The sequence below is a fragment of the Neomonachus schauinslandi genome, chromosome 15, assembly GCF_002201575.2.
Source record: "Neomonachus schauinslandi chromosome 15, ASM220157v2, whole genome shotgun sequence".
Classification (NCBI taxonomy): Eukaryota; Metazoa; Chordata; class Mammalia; order Carnivora; family Phocidae; genus Neomonachus; species Neomonachus schauinslandi.
In genome coordinates this window covers 13,450,490-13,465,469 of record NC_058417.1, presented here as the reverse complement: position 1 = coordinate 13,465,469, position 14,980 = coordinate 13,450,490, and the positions used below count along the sequence as shown (strand labels likewise).

The 14,980-nt window shown below is 52.3% G+C and overlaps 1 protein-coding gene across 2 annotated transcripts in view; it reads left to right on the top strand.

Annotated features, from left to right (window-relative positions):
- The first annotated feature begins 8,009 nt into the window (after nt 1–8,009).
- ATP2A3 (ATPase sarcoplasmic/endoplasmic reticulum Ca2+ transporting 3) overlaps nt 8,010–14,980 on the top strand; it is a 35,091-nt gene continuing 28,120 nt past the window's right edge. For both annotated transcript variants that reach the window (XM_021704585.1, XM_044921914.1), the window contains exon 1: nt 8,010–8,257. In XM_021704585.1, coding sequence (XP_021560260.1) covers nt 8,140–8,257 — 118 coding nt within the window. In that variant the 5' untranslated portion in view covers nt 8,010–8,139. The remainder of the gene's footprint in view (nt 8,258–14,980) is intronic.

Genomic DNA, 14,980 nt, shown 5'->3' with positions numbered 1-14,980 from the left:
TGTAGTAGAGAAGGAAGCATAGAGCTAGGAGGGAACCCAGCTCACTATGTGACCCTCTGGGCCTTAAGCCCCTGTCCATATAATGGGAATGTTAATTCTGGTACATCCAATGGTGAGAATGTCACAGTTCATAGATGTTAACATACTCATTCATTCTTTCACTTTCCAGTGTTTGTACCTCATTTCTTTGATCTCTTACTGCATTTGCTAGAACCTTGTTCATTTAATCAATATCTTTGGTACGCAGTACCTACTAAGGTACCAGACCAGGTGCTAGGCACTGAGATGCAAGGATGAGTGCTACAGACACAGCTTAGGCCTCAGGAGATTCCCAATCTAGAGCTCAACTTTATAACAACCGTTATGGACTGGGCCACCCTGTAGAGACCTTGAGATGATTCAGATGCAACTGAATCTGGAGGGATACAGTTGGATGCTGCAGATAAGAATTCAGGCAAATATGGAGGAGTACACAAATAGGCCACTCAGGAGTTACAGGTCACTGGCTCCCAAGGGGTCAAGGAGGAATTTTTGGAAAAGGCAATTTTTTAAAAAAAGATTTATTCATTTATTTTAGAGAGAGAAAGAGCATGAGCAGGAGGGGCAGAGGGTGAGGGAGAGAGAATCTCAAGCAGACTCCACATTGAGTGCGGAGCCCAACATGAGGCTTGATCTCATGACCCTGCGATCACCACCTGAGCCAAAACCAAGAGTCCGACGCACCACCCAGGCACCCCCTGGAGAAGGCAATTGAAGAGTGAGGAGGGTTTTAGACAGATAAAGATAAGCGAACTAGTCTCCCAGAACAGGTAACAGCATGGGCAAACGCAGGGAGGGAGGAATTCTTGGAGCAAGGATGGAGAAGATAAGTCAAAGTGACGTAAGTTTAAGGTGTTGAGGGGGCAGGAGCACAAGATAAGGTTGGCAAGCTGAGGGGTTGATCTTTTTTTTTTTTTATTCTTATGTTAATCCCCATACATTACATCATTAGTTTTAGATGAAGTGTTCCATGATTCATTGTTTGTGCATAACACCCAGTGCTCCATGCAGAATGTGCCCTCCTCAATACCCACCACCAGGCTAACCCATCCTCCCACCCCCCTCCCCTCTAGAACCCTCAGTTTGTTTTTCAGAGAGGGGTTGATCTTAATGGGGGAAGACCATAGGAAGCCATGGAAGGCACTTGAACAGGAGAGTAGTAGCATGGCTGCTTTAGGAAGAGAAATCTGGTAGAAGTAGCAAGAGAAGGCCGGCCTGGAAGGAGCAGACACCCTCACATGATATGCTCCCCACTTCCTGAGGTCTGGGGTGTCTCTGCCCACCACTGAGAGAGAGATGGCAACTTCCTCTCCTCAGCCTGGCCGGGGAGATAAAATGGCAAGGACAGGAAGTTGCCTTAAGGAGCTGAGGAGTGAGCAGCCTGGTCCAGAGTCCCCACCCCCATCCTGTGCCGGGTGTTCCTGTAGAGGTAAACGCAAGGGGAAGTAGGCAAGGCCCCTCAGGCCAAAATGCAATGCTCTAGGTGTCCTGGGTGCTGCTCTGTCCTGTTGCTGACAGCTCTGCCCTTCCTGAGCCCTCAAAGATCAGGTGTGCTTCCGTCCCAGGAAAAGGTTCTGGCGTTTTCCTGCCTCACTTCTGCCATTCAAACACCCATCCTGACACCTCCTGGGAACCAAGGTGAGTCAGACCAGATGCCTGCCCTCAAGAGTATCAACATACAGTGAGGGCAGCAGGGCAGACAATGGACACCAGGGTGCTGGGAGCTTGATGGGGTCATTCAGGCTACCAGAGCCCTGTTGGCCTCAGGAATGAGAAGTGGCTTCCAGGCCTTAAGGCCTAATAGGGATGAGCACTAAAAGATGGAGGGGTGTTCCAAGCACAGGGGACAATGTAAGCAAAAACTCAGAGGCAAGAAACTTCCTATTGTGTGCAGTGAACTAGATGCGGCCCCCATGTGGCAACCAAGGGAGGTAGGATGTAGTGAGGATGAATGGTGGGCTGAGGAATCTGGACACCCTCTGAGGGGCGGGGCTGAAGGGGGCCGAGAGGGCGGAGGTCCCCATCTTAGAGAACAGGGAAAGGCTGAGGGCACAGATTATACGAGTGGCTCCAGGCCAGGTGGGGCCCCGAGGCCCAGGCAGACTGGCGGGGGTGCATCAGGGGCTTACATGGGGTCCCCAAGCCCAAAAGAGCAGATAAAAGAACTTGGGGTCAGAGGGAAGGTAGCAGATAGGAGCATCTCCCAGTCTGAACAGTTGGGAGCCAGTCTTCCCTGCCCCTCCAGAGGAGGGCTGTCCAAGTGGGTGGGGGTACGAGGTTAAGACAGAGGACTTAGAATCAATGCTCATTGAGGACATTAGGAGAAGGAAGGGAAAAATGAAGGGGGGGAATCAGAGGGGGAGACGAACCATGAGAGACTATGGACTCTGAAAAACAAACTGAGGGTTCTAGAGGGGAGGGGGGTGGGGGGATGGGTTAGCCTGGTGATGGGTATTAAAGAGGGCACGTTCTGCATGGAGCACTGGGTGTTATACGCAAACAGTGAATCATGGAACACCACATCAAAAACTAATGATGTAATGTATGGGGATTAACATAACATAATAAAATTAAATTAAATTAAAAAAAAAGAATCAATGCTCAGCAGCAGCAGGGTCTCAGAGAGCTGGAACAACTACCCGCTGGGCCTGGATGACCCCGGTGAACAGGAAGTGAGGTTCCCAGGTCTCTAGGAATGTTTGCATTTTGAGTCAAACCCATTTACAAACCAAAGTGGGGCAGTGAGGGCAACCCCAGACTCTCTGTCTCCTCTAACGCCTGCGCTGTCTCAGGCTCCTCCCAGAGCCAGCACTGATGTGATAGACAGGGAGACTGAGGCCCCGAGACGGCAGGCACCTCCCGGACCTCACAGCAAAGCCTACTTTGCACAGGCTGTTTCCCTCCCCTGTTCCTTCAGATTTCAGCAGAAGTGTCACTTCCTCTAGATCTCCCCTGAGCTCCCTGACTGGGAGCACCCTCTCCCTGCCATGTTCTCAAGACTCCAATGGCCACTCCGCTGTCTGTTTCTATGTATGGTTATTTGGAATTAAGGACTGAGGGAGTAAGCTCAGGGAGAACAAGGACCATCTATCCAGGGCCTGGCACTCTCTCTGATACATGCTGGTTCCTTGATAAATATTTTAGAAGGGAGGGAGGGAGGGGGAAAGGGAGGGTAGATCTCTGGCCTCATTCAGAGGCAGTCAAAACTGTGCAGGGAGGAGAGTAAATACACAGGGCTGGGCTAGCCAAGAAAATGAATTTCCAAAGTAGGGAGAGATTTTAGGGAGAGGAGATAGAAGAACAGTCTAGGCCAGGGGAATAGCATGAATGAAGAAGTGGAGCTGGAGCGTGCAAGGCCAGTTTGGGGAATTTTGAGGAGACCAGTTTACCGGGTTATGCCAACTGGTAAAGGTCTGTGATTGCTGAGTTGAAGAGTTTGGACCTTACCCTTCAGGTAATACAGAGCTTAAAAAAAAAAAAAAGGTTCATGAGCAGCGGGATGAAATAATGAAACCACCAGTTCAGTCAGGCAATCTTTATGCAGAGGTTAAGTCCGGAGGCAGGGAGGCCAGGGAGGAGGCTCGAGAGAGAAGGTGGGGCTTGAGTTCCGGCAGTGGTAAGAAGGCAGGAGGTAGGGAGGATGGCGCAGGCAGGAGAACACCCTTCTCCACCAGTCAAAGCCCCGTTCACTTCGTGCTTTGGGAGAGGCTGGTGGGGTGCTGAAGAGCTTGGGCTCTGGAGTTAGAGTAGCCTGGGTTTGAATCCCAGCTGAGTGCCCCTGGGAAAGTCACCTAGGCTCTCAGAGCCTCTCTATCTATGAAATGAGAACAGAGTTGGCAGCATAATTTTAGGACCCAGTGCAAAATGAAAATGTGGAGCCCCTGTCTGAAAAAGAAGAGGGAAAAACATGCCATCGAAGGTACTAAAATATAAAGCTTTTCCTTTCTTCTGCATCTCTGCTTTACTGGTCACAATGGGTTTTTTCTTTTTTTTTTTACCCTCTTTTTTTTTTTTTTTAATTCTTATGTTAATCCCCATATATTACATCATTAGTTTTAGATGAAGTGTTCCATGATTCATTGTTTGTGCATAACACCCAGTGCTCCATGCAGAATGTGCCCTCCTCAATACCCCCCACCAGGCTAACCCATCCTCCCACCCCCCTCCCCTCTAGAACCCTGTTTGTTTTTCAGAGTCCATCGTCTCTCATGGTTCGTCTACCCCTCCGATTTCCCCCGCTTCATTCTTCCCCTCCCGCTACCTTCTTCTTCTTTTTTTTTCCTTAACATATATTGCATTATTTGTTTCAGAGGTACAGATCTGAGATTCAACAGTCTTGCACAATTCACAGCGCTTACCAGAGCACATACCCTCCCCAGTGTCTATCACCCAGTCACCCCATCCCTCCCACCCACCCCCCACTCCAGCAACCCTCAGTTTGTTTCCTGCGATTAAGAATTCCTCATATCAGTGAGGTCATAGGATACATGTCTTTCTCTGTTTGACTTATTTCGCTCAACATAATACCCTCCAGTTCCATCCACGTCGTTGCAAATGGCAAGATCTCATTCCTTTTGATGGCGTGCAATGCCAGTTTTAAACGCAAAATTAAGAGCATTTCACTCACACGTGCAATCACTAAAATGACACCAATTGTATTTCATAGCCTGTGTGTGCATATGTGGGCCCAGCACACTTGCATTGCGCAACTCTGTTGTGCATGCATATATATTTAGTTTGGACCAGAACAGTGGGAATACTGCACAACACTTACTGCTTTTATTTCACTTGTTTCACATCCTAGCCCTTGGGCTCACTCATGAATAAGGATGCACTGAGAGAAAAGGGAACTCTGGGTTGCCCTTTCTTTCCCTTTTCTTCTAAGGACATCCTTTCTAATGTAAGTGGTTGGTGAATGCTGGGGAATAACATGAGTAAGAAAGTGTTTCTTAGGACACTACTGCCTTCTTTTGGCTTTTGAAGCAACTTCTGGTTCAAAGGGGAAGTATGGCCTCTCAGGGTGGTCAGCACTCTCACTTACTCAGTCGTAGATATAACACACTTACTTTATACTTGGTTTGAGTCTCACTGAACTCCTATGAGTCTACCAGAATTCTGAGCTCATGGAGCATCACAGACTCTGTATTTGAATGGGACAACATATTCGGCACGTCCTCTCTGCTCACACGCATGCCCTGCTGACTTCACTTACAAAGCAGAAGTTCAGAGATAAAATTATTAAGAATTTCAAGACAATGATAGCAGAGCATTAACCAAGCATCAGGCCCTGTGTGACCACACAGTTTGTATGCCCACACAGCTGGCCCTGCCTGGGGATAATAACTGTGCAGTACTTATTCTAGCGTTGTTGTGAGGATTAAATTCAAAGCTGGGCCTATCTGACTCTAGTCACAGCCCTTTGGCTGCAAAAGACAAAACCTGCTCAAACTGCGACAAATAAAGGTAGATCTACGCAAAGAGCGCACAACTGTACCCTGTGGAATCTTCGGGAGCCATGGGCAGAAGTACGGTAGAAGCTCTGAGGAACTTGGATGCCATTAAGCAGTCTCTGTCTCTGCCTCTCTCTCCTCTCTGACACTACATGGTATCTTGACTCAATTTCTTGCTTCACGTGGACTTGGTTTTCCCCTCTGCTTTCCCACTGCTGTACTTCAGATGATGTTAACTCTGGCCCTCTTAACTCTAGTCCAAGTACCTACGGCATTCTGGATATAATCTTCGGCTCAACGCTTAAACTCTCAAGAGGGAGTCTGATTGGCTCAGCTCACCTGCCTACGGCTGAGCTACTCCTGGCTACATGAGCAGCTCAGGCTGCCTCCCAGGTATCCTCCGTCAGCCCCAAACACACAGCTGCCCTTACACACCTCCACCTGGAGTCCCCCAGGCCCCTCACACTCCACTTGGCCCCAAATGCAGCCCCTGACTCCTCTTCCCACATCAGTCGGCTAAACCCCTCACCCACCCAGCTACTGAAGCCAGAAACTTGGGGGTTAGCTGTGACTCCTAACTATCTCTCACTACTAAATCTAATCCATTACTAGATTCTGTCCATCACAGCCCTCTCTGCCTTGGTTCACACTGCCTCATTTTTTGTCAGGAAGATTGCAGGGTCCCTTCAGCCTCTGCTCCCCCCCTTCAAAAGCTTCAGGGGGAAGCTCCATCTCTTATTGTTTAAAAAGCCTTCAGTACAAAATCCAGGCCATTATACAGACAATGAAGGGTCTCAGTGTCAAAGCCCAGTCTCTCTGACTTACCTTCCTGATCCTGGTGTTCATGCTCCTTATGATCCAGCCATGCTGAGGGACTGAATCACTGTGTCTGGCACACAGCTGAGGTTTCCCACCTTCAACACAGGCTGTTTTTTCTGACTGCAACACCCTCTTCTTCACATGTCTAAATCCTTCTAAGACCTACCTTTCCACCATGCTCCACCTTGGCCCCCTCGGGTGAGGTGAGGCAGGCATGCCGACTGCCAGACAGGCTGTAAGTTCCGCCAACCATCTGTCCTGTGAGGGAGTTAGAAGGAGCTAGGACCAGATGCCAGGACTGAAGTTCTCAGTGCATGGCAGCTGGGAGGTGGGGAGGATAGACCCGCCCTTTGGACAGCATGCCTGTGACCTGTCACTTTGGCCACTAGCTGTTTGTCCAAGTGCAGATAAAGCCCAGCCCCACTGAGTGCCTCTCTGCTCAAGGGGGCATAGTGAAGATGAGACGGAGGAGGAGGACCACAGTTCTATCCTGAGAGGAAGAGATCAAGAGCTGGGGGTACACATGGTCTGGGCAGGGGTCAGCAACCAGGGGCCAGGCTGGAAGCTGGGGCTTGTGTGTGCAGTTGCAGTCAGAATCTGGGAAGGCTTTCTGGCTGCAGAGGCACTGTAGGGTCTAGGGTTTGAACAGCTAACTGGGTGGGCTCAACCCTGGAATCTATGACCTTGTGCCGCCAAGGCGGACCCCGGAGGGGGAAGACAGCAGAGGCCAGCTTGGTGGGAGGTAAGATGGCCCATGGGATGAGACTGGCTGGGTCTTAAGCTGAAAGGGGTACCTGAAGTAGATTGCTCTCTCTGCTCCTCTTTTTGGCGGGGTGAGTGGTGTCTGCCCTCCCATAGCTTGCTTCCCTGACCCGCAGTCCTTTCTATTGTCTCCCCTAGAGCGGCTGGAACTCAGAAAGCAAAGCGCTGGAATGGGGGTTCCTCGGTCCCTCCCCATCCCTGGCTCAGGATCACTCTCCCTGAGGGCCCTGGCCAGAGGCCTCCATCCCACCCCCTCAGGCCTCTGGGGATCCCCACGCCCACCTCTGAAGTTACATTTCCTGCTGGGGTGAGGGTGTGAGTCCAAGGGAACAAGACTGGTTTTCTTTCTCTTATACCTGTTCACTGTTAGAGGTTCGGTTACATGAGGAATAACCGTGCACTGCTGAAAATCTGGAAGGGATAAAGAAAGGACAAAATTCAAAAGAAGAAAACATCAAGTAATCTGCTCCGTAGCAGATGCGCTTATTCACAGGCTTTCGGGTTCTGTCTAGATCCAGGGTCACTCTTTGCATAATTCAAATTCGGGGGTAGGAAGCCCTTCTGCGGACACCTCTATTTTGCCACCTCCCTGGACCCAGGAAGGCTCAAAAGAAGGCAGCTCACAGACCCGTGCTCCGCAGCCTGCCGCAGCTCTCGGCCCCTAGGGGCGCCCGGAGCTCTGCGGATAGGGGCCGAGACCCCTCCCGGCCACGCTCAGCCCTCCCCTCGCAGGCTGCCTCAGTTCCCTGTTCCGCAGAATGGGCGGGCGGCTCAGCCGGTCCCCGGGCGCTGCGGGGGCGGGGCGGCGGCAGGCTAGCGAGGGCTGCCGGAAGGGGTGTGAATGCGGGGGCGGGCTCCGCACCGCCCCGCCCCGGGGAGGGAGCTGGGGGCGCCGCATCCTGGCGCGGGCCTCCGACGCCGCTGCCGCCACTGCCGTCGGGGAAGGTCCCAGCGCTGACATGACCTCGCGCGGCGCTCGCCCGGGCCCAAGCTCCCGGCGTCCCGCGCAGTAGCCCCGCGAAGAGGCGGACTCGACGGTGCCGACCGCGCAGAAAATCAGGCGGGCGGCATGGAGGCGGCGCACCTGCTCCCGGCCGCCGACGTGCTGAACCGCTTCTCGGTGAGGGTCGAGAGCGGCCTGAGGCCGGAGCAGGTGTCTGGCGCGCGGGAGCGCTACGGCCCCAACGGTGAGAGCGCGGGCCTGGCCGGGGAAGCTAGGGGCCGCACGCGCCGCAGTCTCCGTTTACTCCCCTACGCCGAAACCGGGGAGCGGTCCTCCCCCTTTCCAGCCCTCGGTCCCCGCGGGCGGGCAGGAAGCGAGAGCTCCGGAAACTTCTGCAGATGCTCTTGGGGCTCTCGGACGGGCTGCGCGGCCACCTTCGCGGGGGGTTGGGCGGGTTCCGGGTTTAGAGACCTGACGCCTGGCTCCCCCTCCCAGCTCCCCTTCCCCCAGGCCCAGGGACCTGTGCGGTCCTTCCGGGCTTCCCACATACACCCCCGACCCTAGCCACTCCCGCAAGCTTGAATCCACCACTATCCACTGTCAGCGCTGGGTCTTGGCCCCGCACTGCAACCTGCCCGCATCATGCAAACGCACACGCTGAGATCAGCTGGCTAGGGACCAGTCAGGGACTCTGAGACCCAGCCTCCCAGCTGGCCCTGAGGGTCTCTCCGAGGGCACAGTAAAAAACCCAGAAGGTGCAGCTTGTCAGTTGACAGCCTTGGCACCCCCGCCCCCACCCCCAGGTCTTCCTCTTTCTGCAACCCAAGGAGGCGGATGTGGCTGGCGGGAGTCGGTGGGGGCTTTGAACTGCTGAGGCAGGAGACCCACTTTTGCGGGGCGGGGGCAGACTCAAGGCCTCACTCAGGGAGTTGCTAGGGAAGGCCTTTTCCTCTTGACCTGGAGGGGCACCTGACCATCTCTGGGCAGGGAGGGAGCCTTCCTGCTACTGCTCTTTGGGTGGAAATGGCATCATTTCTTCCTGGTCTTCAAAGGAGTTTGGGATTCTCCATCTGCCAGAAGGCAGAAGTACCAAGTACTCTCCGGATGTGGCCCTGAGCACATTTGGAGGCCCTGTAAAGGTGGAAGATGTAGAGGTCCCCTCCTCAAGTCACTTGCCACCCTCTTCATCCACCCCCAGGGCACTGGGCACGATGTTAGGGATCCAGATGGAAATGTCCCCTCCATCCCCAAAGTGCAGCCTGGACCCACTTTGTTTTGGGACTTGCGGCCTCACCCTTTCAGGGATCCCAGCCAGCCAGAGGGGAAAGTGCTCTGGCCATGAGCTCAGGGGTGGCTTGAAAATTACCAAGAGCTGTCAGAAAGGGAGCTTTGGGATTCGTATTGGCTTATGAAAACCACCTCTTATATAAATATTATCTTTCTGGAGCAGAAATCCTTTTCCAAAAAAATTAGTTGCTATATTTAGTTGAGCTGTGGGAGGAACTAGAGAGATAAATATTATTTAATATCCTCCATTAGTGACTTGGCAGGGAGGGTGTCATTGCTACAAGAGGGCAAGGCAGCAGGACCTGTCCCCCAACCCTGGGGTGGGGATGGGGATCAAGGCAGCAGGTCTGGGGTTCCACAGCCTCTTCTGCGCTGCTGTGGCCTCCAGCTTGGGAGTCCTGAATCCCAAGGAAAACTGGAGACCCAGCCCTTGGTTCTGCCTCCAGAGGCCCTGCGTGGCCCTGGGCAACATCCCTCTTCTTTCTGGTTCCCCTTTGTTCGTTGATCCAGCAGAGGGGCTGCCTGAGAAGGAGGGAGCCTCTAGTTCTCCCCCATGTTGTTTTGTGTAGGTAAGGGGATCTGAGGGTGAGCGGGCCACTAGCATCTGTGTGAGGTGATGGATAAGGATGTTGGTGTGGTATATAGGTCCCCAAAGAGGTGGATGTGCAGTGGTAGGTAGGTAGGTTGGGGGGCCATTGATTGGCTCCCCTAGTTTCCTTGTGCTTTGATAGTAGCAATAATAAAAGCTAATGATCGGGCGCCTGAGTGGCTCAGTTGTTAAGCGTCTGCCTTCGGCTTAGGTCATGGTCCCAGGGTCCTGGGATCGAGCCCCATATCGGGTTCCCTGCTCGGCCGGGAGCCTGCTTCTCCCTCTCCCACTCCCCCTGCTTGTGTTCCCTCTCTCGTTTTCTCTGTCTCTGTCAAATAAATAAAATCTTAAAAAATAAAAAGCTAATGTTCACTGAGCACTTACTATGTGCCAGGCACTGTTCTTAGCAAATTTCATCTCTTATTTATTTCCCAAAACAACTCTATGAAAACAACTGTAGTCGTTCCCATTTTACAGAGGAGGTAACTGAGTCGCCAGCATGTTAGCTTGCCCAAGGTTACACAGTACTTGGTAGAGCTGGTGCTGGGTACCTATCCCTCTCCAGCCTCGCTTTTCCCGTCTGTACAAGGGAGTCACTGGTTCCACAGGCCCTGGGCCTGTGGTATTGGTGGCTGTGCTAGGTTGGGGGTCAGCCAGGCAGTAGCTATCCCAGCCATGCCGCCAACCCCACAGGGCCCCAGAGAGCCCTCAGATCACTGATTGGCTTCTTCCTCGGGAAGCATTTCAGGGCTCTGGAAGTCCTCAGGTGAGGAGCGGGGAGCCAGCTTCCCCTTCCTGCATCATGCTCTCGCTCTGACCAGCCCCAGCTGAGGAGGAGGCATGGCTGAACTGCAATATTTACAGGCACTAGGGAGGTCTTTCCCTCTTAGGTGACCTGGAGTGGTAAACGTATCTCTGGGGGAGGGCTGACAGAGTTTCGAACCTTAGCTCTGACCCCTTCATAGCTGTGTAATCCTAAATAAGCCACTTCTCCTCTCTGGCCTTGATTTCTCCACCATAAGTGAAGCTACAATAGGACCCATGTCATATGGTTGCTTATAAGTGTTTGTGCCACCAAGCCATCCCTCCTTGTAGCAGACAAGTCTGGGCCAGGCTCCAGGCCAGCTGGGTGGTGGGGTGGGCCCAACCTACAGGTGGAGGGAAACACCCCAGGGACTAGTGTCCTCCCCCACCCCAGGAGTCTATGCACCTGCAAGGTTGTTAGTGCTGGAAACCACAAGGAAGTCATTTGCTTAAGTCCTGAAGTTTGCAAATTCTGCTGGTGGATGGAGGAAGGGAGGCTGTAAAGCAGGGACTGGGGATCCTGCCCTCCCACCTTCTCTTCCTCCTCCCTCCTCAGAGCTGGGGGATGGGGGCTCAGCAGTGCTGTCAGTGAGTATGCCAGCTGGGGGTCCCCCATACACACAGAACACAGCCTATCTCAACCCCAGTGAATAGAGGTGTCCTCTGAAACCCCAACAGGGCAGTGAGTGGGAGGCTTCTGGCCCAGCACCTCTTGTGAGCATGCCCTTCCCTGCAGGTCCCAGAGGTGCCCAGGACTCAGCTTCCTCCGGAGGCTTTCTACATCCTTTCAGTCTATTTTTTGAATAAAATTGTGCACATAGTACAACATTCAAAGGGTACAAAAGATACAGTAAAGTCTCCCTAGACCTGTCCCCAACCACCCAGTGTTCCCAGTGTCTTGTGTCTCCTTCCCAAGATATTCTGTGTACATACACATCTACGTCTGTGATCTATGATCTTCTTTACGTGAAAGGGAATGATAGTGAGTGCTGTTTTGCCCCTGTTTTCCGTGGAGATGGTGCCATGTGGGCCATCCGCAGTCTTCCTAGTGGCTATGCAGAGTTTCCTGTGGCTGTTGTAGTCTTTGTTTGCCTGGCTTTTGGAGGGCGCTTGGATTGTTCATAGCCTCTCCTATCACACATGTTACAAGGCATATTCTTGTCCCCACATCACTTCACACACTTGTCAATAGTGCCAAAGGCTAAATTCCTAGAAGTGGAATTGCTGGGTCAGAAGTCATGTGTAGTGTAAATTTGGACAGCTGTTGGGAAGTTGTTCTTCATAAAGCTGACACGCCTGTTTCCTCGCCCCTGCCCCACTGCAGTGCGCTACTGGACATTCTGATCTGTGCCGATCTGATGCAAAAGGGTCCTCTCATAGTTTTACTTCACGTTTCACTGCTTACAAATCGGGTTGGGCATTTCCCCCTATATTTAGGAGCCATTTGATTTCCTTGTGTCCTTGAACGGACCGCCCATCACCTTTGCTGGACATGAGCCAAGGCAAGAGGCAAAACTGTGTTGGGCTTGTCCTCCCAAGTGCGCCAATGCCTAATGGCCCTGGAGAGCCTAGTGATATGGAAGTCAGGCAAGAGCCCAGAAGGTCTGGGGTTGTTCCTGTTCTGGGGAGCTGGGGGAAGGTCTCTAACAGGAACCAGAGCCTGCCTTCCTGGACCTCACGCTGCCCAACTGTGTAGTGGATACAACGGCCCCAGAGCTGCAGGTGGAAGGGATGGCCAGATTTAGATTACTGCCAGTGGGGTCTGGGCTGTGACCTTATCCCCTGCCCTCAGCCCAGACCCCAGTTGGCTGCTGGAACTCAGGAAATACAGATGTGTGGCCCTTGGAAACTTGGCCAAGGGGAGTGGGGCCAGGCAGGAGGAGGGGGTGAGGTCTGACTGGTCCAACTCGCTAGGTGGCCTCAGGAGGACTTGTCCCTCCTTGGCCTCAGTGTCCTCCTCAATGCAGACATGGAACCCCTAGAGAGATCCCCTAAAGGCCTCTCAGGATGTGAAATGACTCTTGGATCTGAGGGAGGTGTGGTTTGCCCACAGGCATTGGGAAGCTACAGGTCTTTCAGGCTTCACCATAGCTTTCATGCCCACTGGCCCTCTTGGACAGCCTTAGAGCACCCTCCCAGGAGCAGCATCCCCTTGTACCAGGAGCTCCCTGAAGCAGGGCTGAGTCTGTCCACAGCACAGCTCGCACACAGATGCTAAGCAGACCCTTTGCCAGGGTTTCCTAGTGCCAGATCAGCCAGGTAGGCTGTAGGCCCCTGCACTGGGAAAGCTGCTTCCCAAGGCCCCTTGAGAGCAGGGCCATGTTGTCCACTCTAGGTAGGTCCTTGAGACCCAGACAGGGCCAGGTGGGCTCGGTGGGGTCTGCTCAGTGAAGGCCTCTCCCTGACTCTGCAAGTGGTGATTTAATTGCTCTGTACACTTACCTTCGAGGAAGACCTCGGTGAGCTCTTGCCTCTCCAGGCTGGAACCAACATTTAGAAGTTGAAATACCCCAACAAAAAAAAAAACAAAAAAAACAACAACAAAAAAAAAGAAGTTGAAATACCAGTTTCCAATGTTTTGAGATGAAAAGAAAGGAGTCAAGAGGGTAGATTAGGGGAGCAGGTGGTGCGTGGAGCCTGGGGCAGCGGTGGGCCCTGCACCCCACTTCTCCTGGGCTCCAGGCTCCGGGCCCAGGGCCTTTACCTGAACCATGGGGCAACTGACTAAACAATTCTGTGAGGCTCTTTGTGGACGCAGGGATGACTCAGCCCCTCCCCACCCTGGAAGCGTCCCAGTCAGGTGGGGGTGGCCCCAGTACTGATGATTGGTAAAGAAGAGCTGGGGTGGGGGGGGGGAGAGGGGCTTTCCCTGGAAGCCTTCCTGAAAGGCTGGGGTTTGGATGAGGACTTAGGGAAGCGTACTCTGCACAGAGGGAATGGCCCCAGCAAAATCTTGGAGGGGAAAAAGCTCTAGCAAAACCAGGGAAGGTGGTGGCAGTTCTGAGGCATCTCGCTTGGCTGGCAGATGGACATATGCCTAAGGTATAGGAAGATTCTTGAGGGCTGGGTTGAGGCAGATCCAGGAAGGCCCTGATGGCCATGCTAAGGATGGTCTTTATTCTGCAGGCCAAGAAGAGCCACTGATGGTTCATGAGGCAGGGTCATTCATTCGCTCACTAATCTTTTTTTTTTTATTCTTATGTTAATCCCCATACATTACATCATTAGTTTTAGATGAAGTGTTCCATGATTCATTGTTTGTGCATAACACCCAGTGCTCCATGCAGAATGTGCCCTCCTCAATACCCACCACCAGGCTAACCCATCCTCCCACCCCCCTCCCCTCTAGAACCCTGTTTGTTTTTCAGAGTCCATCGTCTCTCATGGTTCGTCTACCCCTCCGATTTCCCCCGCTTCATTCTTCCCCTCCCGCTACCTTCTTCTTCTTCTTTTTTTTTTTTTCTTAACATATATTGCATTATTTGTTTCAGAGGTACAGATCTGAGATTCAACAGTCTTGCACAATTCACAGCACTTACCAGAGCACATACCCTCCCCAGTGTCTATCACCCAGTCACCCCATCCTTCCCACCCCACCCCCCACTCCAGCAACCCTCAGTTTGTTTCCTGCAATTAAGAATTCCTCATATCAGTGAGATCATATGATACATGTCTTTCTCTGTTTGACTTACTTCACTCAACATAATACCCTCCAGTTCCATCCACGTCGTTGCAAATGGCAAGATCTCATTCCTTTTGATGGCTGCATAATATTCCATTATATATATATACCACATCTTCTTTATCCATTCATCTGTCGATGGACATCTTGGCTCTTTCCACAGTTTGGCTATTGTGGACATTGCTGCTATAAACATCGGGGTGCACATACCCCTTCGGATCCCTACTTTTGTATCTTTGGGGTAAATACCCAGTAGTGCAATTGCTGGATCATATGGTAGCTCTATTTTCAACTTTTTGAGGAACCTCCATACAGTTTTCCAGAGTGGCTGCACCAGCTTGCATTCCCACCAACAGTGTAGGAGGGTTCCCCTTTCTCTGCATCCCCGCCAACATCTGTCATTTCCTGACTTGTTAATTTTAGCCATTCTGACTGGTGTGAGGTGGTATCTCATTGAGGTTTTGATTTGGATTTCCCTGATGCCGAGCGATATTGTCGCTCACTAATCTTTATTGAGCACCTACTATGTGCCAGGCACTGCTCCAGGTGCTGGAGACACTGCACTTAACAGAGTCCTACTGGCAAGGAGCTTACATTTTAATAAC